Source organism: Salvelinus fontinalis, chromosome 27 (assembly GCF_029448725.1).
Source record: "Salvelinus fontinalis isolate EN_2023a chromosome 27, ASM2944872v1, whole genome shotgun sequence".
NCBI classification, from domain to species: domain Eukaryota; kingdom Metazoa; phylum Chordata; class Actinopteri; order Salmoniformes; family Salmonidae; genus Salvelinus; species Salvelinus fontinalis.
The window spans coordinates 7,726,886-7,737,904 of NC_074691.1; the positions used below are offsets into that span (position 1 = coordinate 7,726,886).

The window sequence follows — 11,019 nt, forward strand, 5'->3', positions numbered from 1 at the left end:
AAAATATTGTTGAAAAGCCATGACTCAGGACAAGTTGAATGCAAATTTGCACAGCAAATGACCTGAGCGAAGCTTGTCCAGTACAGGATATCAAAAATGAGAACCACCAACCTTGCAGATCAACTCAAGGGCCATGGTCTGCTCCTTCTCTGTTTCCAAATGGACCCATCAAAACCATACAGTACTACCCACATTTTCCTTGTTACGAAGCTCTTAGTTAAAGCACACACACCACAAACAAGCACAGGCATACGCGCATGTACACACAGTCCACACAAAGGCATGCACACACAAACACACGCAAACACACACACACAAACCTCAATAATGAGCCAAAAAGTTTTGTTGGTGTTATGACTCTTTCTCTTCGTTTCTGGTTTCTCCAAGTAGTTCAAGATTTGATCAGTGAGCATCCTGGTCTCAACATGTCAAGCCATTCAACAAGGAACATATGTGGGGGGTGCAGGGGGGTGCTATTATGACCTCTGTTTGTGATCTCTAGTTCTGGTCATCAAGGTCCGAGTGTAGGCTACAGTCTCCTAAAAAGAGAGGCCTTCTTTTAAAAAATACGGGGTCTATATGATATGCTAACAGAATATTATAGCCTTATTATAGCCTGATTTAATGAGAAGAAAGCAGTGCTGTAATCTGTAATCTATATGAATGGTCATGGAAGCTTCTGAAGAATGTTTTTTCTCAGTTTTTGGGAAATAATTTTAGGGACACTCATATTTTGTCTTTCTGTTCCATCAGACAGAAAAAGAACACAAGAAGGAAAATCAAGCCCCCTTTTTCTCCAAATGAAAGAGGAGACAACTGAGTTCTCGGTTCATTTTTACTTGATCTCTCATAGTACTGTACTAGCTAATCTATTACATCCCTTACGGGCAAAACATGTGTTACTTCCTTCACTTAATTGTTTTACCTAGCTCCTTTATCATTCCCTAGTACCTGTATTATTACTTAGTTCCTTTATCATTACCTAGTTCCTTTATCATGATAGAGTTATGGTCAGATTTGCCAAATGGAGCGAGAGGGAGAGCTTTGCACGCGTCTCTGTGTGTGGAGTAAAGGTGGTCAAGAATTTTCCCCCCTCTGGTTGCACTGCTGATTTAAGTTTCCCCACATTAAAGTCCCCGGCCACTAGGAGCGCCCCCTCAGGATGAGCTTTTTCCTTACAAATAAAATTTGATTTGATTACCCAGCTCCTTTATCATTACCTAGCTCCTTTATCATTACAAAGCTCCTTTATCATTACCTAGCTCCTTTATCATTACCTAGCTCCTTTATCATTACCTAGCTCCTTTATCATTATCTACTGTATCTTCCATTATCATGACCTAGCTCCTTTATCTTTATCTACTGTAGCTTCTTTATCATGACCTAGCTCCTTTATCATGACCTAGCTCCTTTATCATTATCTACTGTATCTTCCATTATCATTACCTAGCTCCTTTATCATTACCTACTGTAGCTCCGTTATCATTACCTAGCTACGTTATCATTACCTAGCTCCTTTATCATTACCTAGTTCCTTTATCATGATAGAGTTATGGTCAGATTTGCCAAATGGAGTGCGAGGTACGCGTTTCTGTGTATGGAGTAAAGGTGGTCTAGAATTTTTTTCCCTCTGGTTGCACATTTAACATGCTGATAGAAATTACCGGTAGGTCAAACTGATTTAAGTTTCCTTACATTAAAATCCCCGGCCACTAGGAGCGCCGCCACAGGATGAGCATTTGATTACCTAGCTCCTTTATCATTACCTAGCTCCTTTATCATTACCTAGCTCCTTTATCATTACCTAGTTACTTTACCATTACCTAGCTCCTTTATCATTACCTAGCTCCTTTATCATTACCTAGCTCCTTTACCATTACCTAGTTACTTTACCATTACCTAGCTCCTTTATCATTACCTAGCTCCTTTATCATTACCTAGTTCCTTTATCATTACCTAGTTCCTTCATCATTACCAAGCCTCTTTATCATTACCTAGTTCCTTTACCATTACCTAGTTCCTTTATCATTACCTAGTTCCTTTATCATTACCTAGTTCATTTATCATTACCTAGTTCCTTTATCGTTACCTAGTTCCTTTATTGTTACCTAGTTCCTTTATTATTACCTAGTTCCTTTATCATTACCTAGTTCATTTATCATTACCTAGCTCCTTTTTCATTACCTAGCTCCTTTATCATTACCTAGTTCCTCTATCATTACCTAGTTCCTTCATCATTACCAAGCCTCTTTATCATTACCTAGTTCCTTTACCATTACCTAGTTCCTTTATCATTACCTAGTTCCTTTATCATTACCTAGTTCATTTATCATTACCTAGTTCCTTTATCATTACCTAGTTCCTTTATCATTACCTAGCTCCTTTATCATTACCTAGTTCCTTTGTCATTACCTAGCTCCTTTATCATTACCTAGCTCCTTTATCATTACCTAGCTCCTTTATCATTACCTAGCTCCTTCATCATTACCTAGCCCCTTTATCATTAACTAGTTCCTTTATCATTACCTAGCTCCTTTATCATTATCTAGTTGCTTCATCATTACCTAGTTCCTTTATCATTACTTAGTTCCTTTATCATTACCTAGTTCCTTTCTCATTACCTAGTTCCTTCATCATTCCCTAACTCCTTTATCATGACCTAGTTCCTTTATCATTACCTAGTTCCTTCATCATTAACTAGCTCCTTTATCATGACCTAGCTCCTTTATCATTACCTAGCTCCTTTATCATTACATAGCTCCTTTATCATTACCTAGTTCCTTTATCATTACCTAGCTCCTTTATCATTACCTAGTTCCTTCATCATTACCTAGTTCCTTTATCATTACCTAGTTCCTTCATCATTACCTAGTTCCTTTATCATTACCTAGTGCCTTCATCATTACCTAGTTCCTTCATCATTCCCTAGCTCCTTTATCATTACCTGGCTCCTTTATCGTTATCAGGCTCCTTTATCGTTATCAGGCTCCTTTATCATTATCTGGCTCCTTTATCATTACCTTATCATTACTTAACTTATTTTTTAACAGATTTCTTCTCTTCACCAGAGAGTTGGGCCTGCTAGAGGAACTAGGTACTGATGACAAAGTCCTATAAAAAAAAAAATCAAGCAAGTGCCCCTCCTAGCGCAAGAAAGACTTCACTACAACGATCATGCTTAGGGAGTAGCCCCTTCACTAATTTCCAGACTAGCCTACAACACTATTAGAAGAAAAGGTGCTATCTAGAACCAAAAAGGGTTATTCGGCTGTCCCCATAGGAGAACCCATTGAAGAACCACTTTTGGTTCCAGCTAGAACCCTTTTAGGTTCAATGTAGAACCCTTCTACAGAGGGTTCTACATGGAAACTCAAAAAGTTATACCTGGAACCAAAAAAGGGTTATCCTATGGGGACAGTCGCAAAACCCTTTAGGAACCCTTTTTTCTAAGAGTGTATGATGGGGCCTGTTCCACTTTGAACTTTTAGATTTAAAAAAATCTATTTGAACCAGTTTTAGATTAAAAAATATAATTGTGCTTATATAATTGTGTTTCAAGGCTACTCAAAAGTTTAAAGTGTGATGTTTGGAAGTATAGGGGTTGTCACTAGTTACCACAGCCACAAAGTCAGAATTGGCTATTGTAAAAATTCATGACAAAAAAAATTGCTTTTTAGTCTTGATTTAAGGTTAGAGTTAGGCATAAGGTTACCAGTGTGGTTATGGTTAAGGTTAGGTTTCAAACTAGATTTTAAGAATATATACATTTTAGAAATAGGCAGGTTTTAGTGAGAAGTAAGACTTTGTGGCCGTGGTAACTAGTGACGACCAAGTAAAAGGTTAGTAGCCTATCTACCCTAGGCTACTTGTTTGAGTTGATTCAACCTGTCACAATTAATAGGCAGAGAAAATTGGATCAAAAGACAAATGAAATAGCCAACCTATTCAAACACAACAAAAATACAAGAATCCATAGGCCTACCGATGAAATAGGCCTATAGGCAAAGGCCTACATGAGATACAAATACTGTAGACATTTTATTTCAGCAAAACATTTATTCATAAAATAAAACTGCATTGGTTAAAGTATTGTAATTTCACCATGAGGAGCTTAAAAACGGACACAACTAGCTACAGAGAGAGGGGGGGGGGGCTGCATATTTTTCATTCGGGTCAGATGTGTTTAATTAACAGTAGGAACATTGGAAGGGAGGAGGGAGAACAGGACAGCGGGTGAGGGGTAACTTTACCTTGGGCCTCGACGGAGGATAGTAGCACTGCAAGGAAGGCAGCCGCTGCCAGAGACAGCCTTATCTTCATTTCGACTCGCTCTCTTTCTCTGGCTCAGCAGAACATGAATGAGGCTACAAAAGGCACGGGCAATTACACAAGGATCTCAGCAATGCGCCATCCTTCAACACACAGTCCACCTTTAATGACCACAAGCAACATTTACATTTGACATTTTAGTCATTTAGCAGACGTTCTTGTCCAGAGTGACTTACGGGTAGTGAGTGCATACATTTGTGTACCTTTTCGCAGATGTCCTATCATCCAATAGCCTACTCTTAAACATACAGTGGGTATTATATCATAAGTATTCATCCCCCTTGGATTTTTTGTTGTGTGACAAAGTGGGTTCGATTTCAATTTAGTTGGGATTTTTTTGTCATTGATCTAAACAAAATACTCCATAATGTCAAAGTGAAAGGAAAATTAGACAAATGTTAACAAATAAAATAAAGATTTAATAGCTCAAATATTGCAAAAGTATTCACTCCTTTTTTAGGCGAGCCTAAATTAGTTCAGGAGTAAAATTTGGCTTAGCAAATCACATAAATTACATGGACTCACTCTGGTGAAATACTGTTTCAATCTGTTTGAAGATCGATGATCCCTAAACACTTTGACAGAGCTTGAAGAATTTTGAAAAGAACACTGGGCACTATCCAGGTGTTTAATTTTTCCATTCCTTTTTTTAAAATTATGGAATTTTTATTTTCACTTTGCCATTATGGAGTATTTTGTGTAGATCAATGGAAAACAAATCTCAATAAATACATTTCAATTCCACTTTGTACAGCAACAGAATGTGAAAAAATCCAAGGGAGGGGATACTTATGATACCCACTCTCAAAGAGTGTCATAGTTAATTCAAAGACAAAAGGCAAGACCATTGATAGTCCAACTGCATTGGCTTTATAAATTAACATATTGTTCCACCTTAAATAGCATTCAAATATCCTCAAAAACTCACAATCAACTTTCAATGCGGTTTAAATGACAGCTACAAATGGAAAAGAGTCCTTTGTAGGTCTACACTTTTCTATGGGACAAGGGAGCCTGCTGTAGTATCTGATCAAAAAGGCTGTCCCCATTAAGTCAAAACGTGCCTTGAGGAATGCTTTCGAATTGATGGAGATGGGAATGCTGTGCCTCACTAGCAAAACACAAAAACCATAACTTTCACAAACTTGTACAAAGCCTATGAAAACACAATGCATAGCATTCCGTGGTCTTTCAACACAAAATCCAAATAAAAGATTCAAAGGCGCCAGAATGCAGGTGCGCCAGATGCAGGCTACTGGCCATCACTCTGCTGCTGATAGAGCAATCGATTCCAAAAACGTGTCCGTCTTTATCCTGCATTGCATGTTCATCTAAGTGTTATAGCGAAAACTGAATACGCTACCAAGTTATCAATATGTTGTTTCTTCTCAAGTTAAATTCTACTTTACATCACATACATTATTACACGAAGAAGCAGTAAACTATTCCAACGCGCACGGCATTTACGTCATGGTCGTTGGGCTATAATTATGGGCTATACTTCATTTCAAACCAACATGACACTGATGATAATAAGGCAAATGAACAATAGGCAAATGCTAAAACACTTGCCCAGAGGCCAATCTTGGGACACCCTAGCCTACTTCCCTGGTCTCCGGATGACCACAACTCACCTCACTCTCCCCATCTTCCTCTCAGATAGCCTAAGCAACAGTCCAATCCATATTCAATTAATTCAATACTGACCTGTGGAAATGATGTTTTCTCTCGTCTCAGAATATAAAAAAGTAAAGCCTCTTTGGATATGCCTCTTCAGCCTAATGATGTATAAAAGTTTCACTTGAGGGGAATCAAGTAGCCTAAGCACAGACGAAAACTCAGTGCTCCTCTTGCGGAGGTCCCAGATAAGAAGCCTTTTTCCAAGTGGGAAGACTCTACACAATCTGCTACTTAATAGGGGGCTGTTCCCAACTCTCCCTTTTACATCGTAGGCTCTTACGACAGCCAGCAAGCATGGAACCCTGCCATCGGTTGACATATGCAGCCTCTCAAAGTGTGGGGATTACTTTTGGAAACTTTGCATAGTTTTCTGCATTCCTTTGCAATGATGCCCCTCTATGTGTTGTATCCACAAGTCCACTGCAAATTAAAGGGATAGCATCTGCGTTTGGAAACCAGGAGATGTTTTACTGGCAGCCGTTAAGCCGTTTTTTTTTTTTTTGACAATGGAACAATGGAAAAATCCTCAACAGCCCAATAGCATTTATTAAGTGACCAAGTTTAAGAGTCAGTAACCATGTCCTTTTAATTTAATGTGCTTTATGTCAGTAGATAAATATTTAGAAACGTATTATGTTATTGAAGTATTTAATAGGTCTTTGGATCCAACTCAGAAAATGTCAATAAATTCTTAACAGTCCAATCAGAATTATACAGGCAAGGCACAGGGAAAGGGTGATGCTTTCTGTCCTGGTTCCTTCATCTATGTGAAAAAAAAGTGAATTGATAGGCCTAACTGAATTAAGGCCTAGGCCAAGATAAAACAAACCCTTTGTCCTGCCTATTAAAAATAGGCTATTGGAGTAGTCTAATAAACCCTCATTTATGAAATACAGATTATAGCCCTACAGATCATTTGGAAGATTCACTTTTCCAAATGAACATTTTGTTGATAATTGACATGTTAAATGGAATAAAAAGAGATCGTCACGTTTAACCTATTTTACATGACAGAATTCAGTTACCTGACCATAGACCTATCATAATGTGAGACCCAATCCATTCCCTTGAAGACATAGCCCTCTAGTGACTCAAGAGGCAAAATGCTCATGGAAAAGAAAAATCCTGCAGTGCTGGTTCCTTGGGCAAATAAGTTCATTAAAAAACGTTACTTACATTTCATGAGTTAAATGTCTGATAAAAACACTTTATCTGCTACTCAACTTCGTAACGTGCACGCATAGCCTATCACCATTTGTTTTATAAACCATATACAGCAAATTGCATCTCATGACATTTTCCCATGATATAGTCCTGATTTCTGTAGGCTAGAGCTCAAGGCACATTTCAAAATAGGAGCACCATTTTCTGATCGTAGATATACTAATTTCTTTACAAAGTATCATGATGAACACATTTAAGACTGCTCTTGGCCAAATGTAGCCTAGTAATCTTAGACTGGCTTCAAAGCAGCCAAACTGCGCAAAGTGGGGAAAGCGTAGTCAGGTAGCCTAGTGGTTAGAGTATTGGCTGGATCGAATCCCCGAGCTTACAAGGTAAAAATCAGTGGTTCTGTCCCTGAACAAGGCAGTTAACCCACTGTTCATAGGCTGTCATTGTAAATATGAATTTGTTCTTAACTTGCCTGGTTAAATAAAAAAATAAAAAATGTAAATACACCCTGAAATTGAAGCATAATTGTTCTCTTTGATGCTGTTTATAATAAGATCAGTGTGTATATCCATTCAGGAAATTTCTAAGACAAGATGACTTTCCATTTACAGCACGGATAATAATTCCCATCATGAGAACGTCATTAGTAAGGCCTTTCTTCCTCTGTCTGCGTTGATGATAATGAACTCTTACCAGACATCCAGATGTAGGCTACCACCAACATTCCTCTACACAGACTATTGTGAGCATTGTTGATTCAGTGTAGTTTAAAGGACAAGAGAGACCAACACAAACGTCAGCCATGCCCAATAGATCACCTGCTGGGTTTCAACGAACGGCGGCGATACCACATGCAGAATTGTTGGCACATTAACAGAATATGACAACCGATGCTCTGTGGTCAGAGGCGATAGGATGGCCGCCCGCTGCGCACTACCGACATTTGTTATGGTGTATCCCGTACTTAAAATATAAAATTTACACACATACAAAAAGAACAACAAAGACCACTTGATAATGAGAGGCATATTTAATCATCCTCAGTTATAAATAAATAAATATTGATCCCATGAACATGAAACAAAAGCCATTATGACATGACAAATCAACCCCCTGATGACACAGAGACAACTTTTTACCACTAATAGGGTGTCATGTAGAACAGGTGAGCCCAGCAGCTGGCGTCACTCCTTCTTCTTGGGGAAAGCTGCACAAACCAGTTCATATACGACATATGCAGATCCTGCAATAACATATAAAACATCATTACTAATTAAATACAGTGTTATTACAAAGGTGTTGAACAATTTAAAGTGGTAATGCACAACCAGACTATACCAAGATCTGGTGTCTACATGGATAAAAAAAAAAAAAAAAAAAAATGTTTTACCATTGAGTCCATCTGTACTCACCTAAGATAGTGAGTGTCATTGTTGCTCTGTACAGGATAGCGTCGCTGGCACCCCCTTTCAAATGAATTGGAATCCCATTGTCCTCCTGGTGAAGAAAAACATACCGTATCAAACGCATGTCATGCACAGCAACATGCAGTATAAGCATCCTACTTCCTTTAAGCCCACCAAAGCTGTGGTATTCTCCAAGTGGACATTGCCTTGACATTCCTTTCAGCTTCTAGTGGCGCAAAGGGCCTCAATGGTGCATCTACAGCGACCTCTGTTCTAGGTGGTTGAGTGGTCATTAATACCCCCAAAACGGACCATTCTAGTTAGCCACAGAACGCAACATGTTGCCATTACGAGTGTCATTATTGACAGCAAGACCTGCAACGCACCCGTTTTAGAAAGCATTTACAGCAACACAGTTTGCACAACCAGTTATTGAAAAGCAGCCAAGGAGGCAGTGGCATCACCCTCCCTTGATCATGTGCCAGTGGCAATCGCTAATCAGAGTCAGACATGGGTTTCTCATCTCACGCCATGGTCTATGTCCCGAATGGCACCCTATTCCCTATTTAGCGCACTACTTTTGACCAGGAGCCATACCTTTACACACTACATGCAAATAAGTAACTCCAACCCAGTGAGCCATCTTTCAGATGTACTTATCTGTCAACTATATGCGTCTCAGGCTTCATCGTGTGTAAAGAAACTACAGGAGCAGACATGTCACCAGTCATTAAAACACATATCACATTGTCATTGATTTGAAATTACATTTTCCTTGACATTGAAATGAAATCAGAGTACGTTTTAATATTAAGCTTGAAATAGACAATTTTAAGTGTAAACAATTACCTGGAAATGCTTCTGTTTATGTGGGACCTTGTTCTCCACCTGCCTGCGCGCACTGGTGCTCAGTGTCCGCCGCGACACCTGCTGGAGCGCCTGTCAATTAACGGAAAAGAAGCATCCATTTCTAAGCCCCTCACCAGCACTGCAGTTTCACAGATTTGGAGATTTTAAGATCAACGCTGGTTTGGAATAGGCCGCTGTCTATCTGAATATTGAACAAATTAGCTAGTCTGCCATAAAGACTTGTCAGAACATAAGCTATAGAGAAGCAACGGGCACTCAACATAAGTCTGATGGGATATGTCCTCACATGACCGCTAAAGGCTCGTGATGCTGGCTTCTCTTGACCTTTTAGAATGCTTTAAAAAAAAGGCAGACCGATGGCATGGAAAACAATTATATTAAGAACTACACTCAAAACCATACTAAATCGCATCTTACTTGAATGTGTCGGTACATAGCTCCACGTCAACAACGTCGTACGGTGGTACAAGGACACCGGAAGACTGCGCATCCACTATTTTCTTCTTTGAAAAGATTTACTGACGCATCACGAACACTTGTGCATGCTGCCACATAATGGTCAGGAGTGGGTACTTGGAGAGTAGCCAACACATGAACCACCATTCTCTATTTCTGGGCTAAAAAATAAATAAAAATAAAAACTGCCTCAAGATTGACAAATGATTTGTTTGTATACGTATTCACTTTTTCCATTTCACAACAAAGGTACATCTCAAAACATTTCTAAATAAAAGCAGGTGACTAAACAAAATTATGAGTTGTTCAGACATTTTATTTGTCAAGCAACAGACATAGAATCTCCAGGTAATAAATCCATGGCAACTTTAAAGTGGAAAACATATTTCAATTTGCAGCAGTCTTAGTAAGAAAACGAATATGTAGGTTTTTCCATAGTCTAACATGAACAGTAGCCTGGTCCCAGATCTGTTTGTGCTCTTCCCTACTCCATTGTCAAGCCAAACATGTTTGGCATGACAATTCCATAAGGAGTTGACAAGAGAGCAGAGAGACTGTCACCCAGGCTACTGTACATGAATAAAGCTTTGGTCCCTGAAAAAGAAAGTCATTTTCAAGGTTGTGTAATATGACAAACTTGACTCAAGCTCCGCATATTCCAGGCAGCTAAACATCATTACTATATATACTGAGAATAGAAGTACATACAACGCAAGCATTCCATAACACTTGTACGAAAAACCAAAAGTCTATAGCCTTAACTTGAAGCAATTCTAGCCTAACAGAAAGTTCAGATTTGCTTGACTGTATTCAAACATTCTTTAAAATAATTTATTCATTTAGAACTAAACATCTATGACTGACATACACATATTTCTGCATTAAAACTGATCTGCAATAGAATTTTCACGTCGATGTAGCGTCATTCAATTTCAACTTACTGCCACTACAACGACTTGACAGCAAAACTGCCTACAGTACACAACTGCATAGCTTTGACCATGAAAAATAAATACGAGAGAACTTACACTTTATCGCAACTTTCCCCTGACATCTTTACACATCCAATACTTAAACAGCACTTTTGACAAGCAGCCCATTCTTA

At 38.8% G+C, this 11,019-nt stretch overlaps 2 protein-coding genes across 7 annotated transcripts in view; both read right to left on the bottom strand.

The window, feature by feature from the left end:
* Nucleotides 1–6,295, bottom strand: part of LOC129824947 (collagen alpha-1(XII) chain-like) — a 91,698-nt gene extending 85,403 nt beyond the window's left edge. For 2 of the 6 annotated variants that reach the window (XM_055884522.1, XM_055884521.1), the window contains exons 1-2: nucleotides 6,037–6,294; nucleotides 4,251–4,364 (exon numbers count right to left, since the gene is read on the bottom strand). In XM_055884522.1, coding sequence (XP_055740497.1) covers nucleotides 4,251–4,320 — 70 coding nt within the window. In that variant the 5' untranslated portion in view covers nucleotides 4,321–4,364; nucleotides 6,037–6,294. Of the gene's footprint in view, nucleotides 1–4,250; nucleotides 4,365–6,036 lie in introns of all 6 variants that reach the window. The other 4 variants (XM_055884523.1, XM_055884524.1, XM_055884525.1 and 1 more) reach the window with 3 other exon arrangements.
* Nucleotides 6,296–8,197: 1,902 nt separating this feature from the next.
* LOC129824950 (cytochrome c oxidase subunit 7A2, mitochondrial-like) lies at nucleotides 8,198–9,980 on the bottom strand. The gene is made up of 4 exons (XM_055884536.1): nucleotides 9,876–9,980; nucleotides 9,438–9,527; nucleotides 8,595–8,679; nucleotides 8,198–8,425 (listed from the first exon to the last, which is right to left on the bottom strand). The coding sequence occupies exons 1-4, from the start codon at nucleotides 9,891–9,893 to the stop codon at nucleotides 8,367–8,369; spliced, it is 252 nt and encodes an 83-aa protein (XP_055740511.1). The 5' UTR covers nucleotides 9,894–9,980; the 3' UTR covers nucleotides 8,198–8,366.
* Nucleotides 9,981–11,019: the final 1,039 nt, after the last annotated feature.

Bases quoted from the DNA above. Each gene is read 5' to 3' on its own strand.
- LOC129824950 (XM_055884536.1), bottom strand. The intron at 8,680-9,437 runs GTAATTGTTTAC...TTTCTTCACCAG, and splicing joins ATAAACAGAAGCATTTCCAG to GAGGACAATGGGATTCCAAT. The intron at 8,426-8,594 runs GTGAGTACAGAT...ATGTTATTGCAG, and splicing joins AATGACACTCACTATCTTAG to GATCTGCATATGTCGTATAT.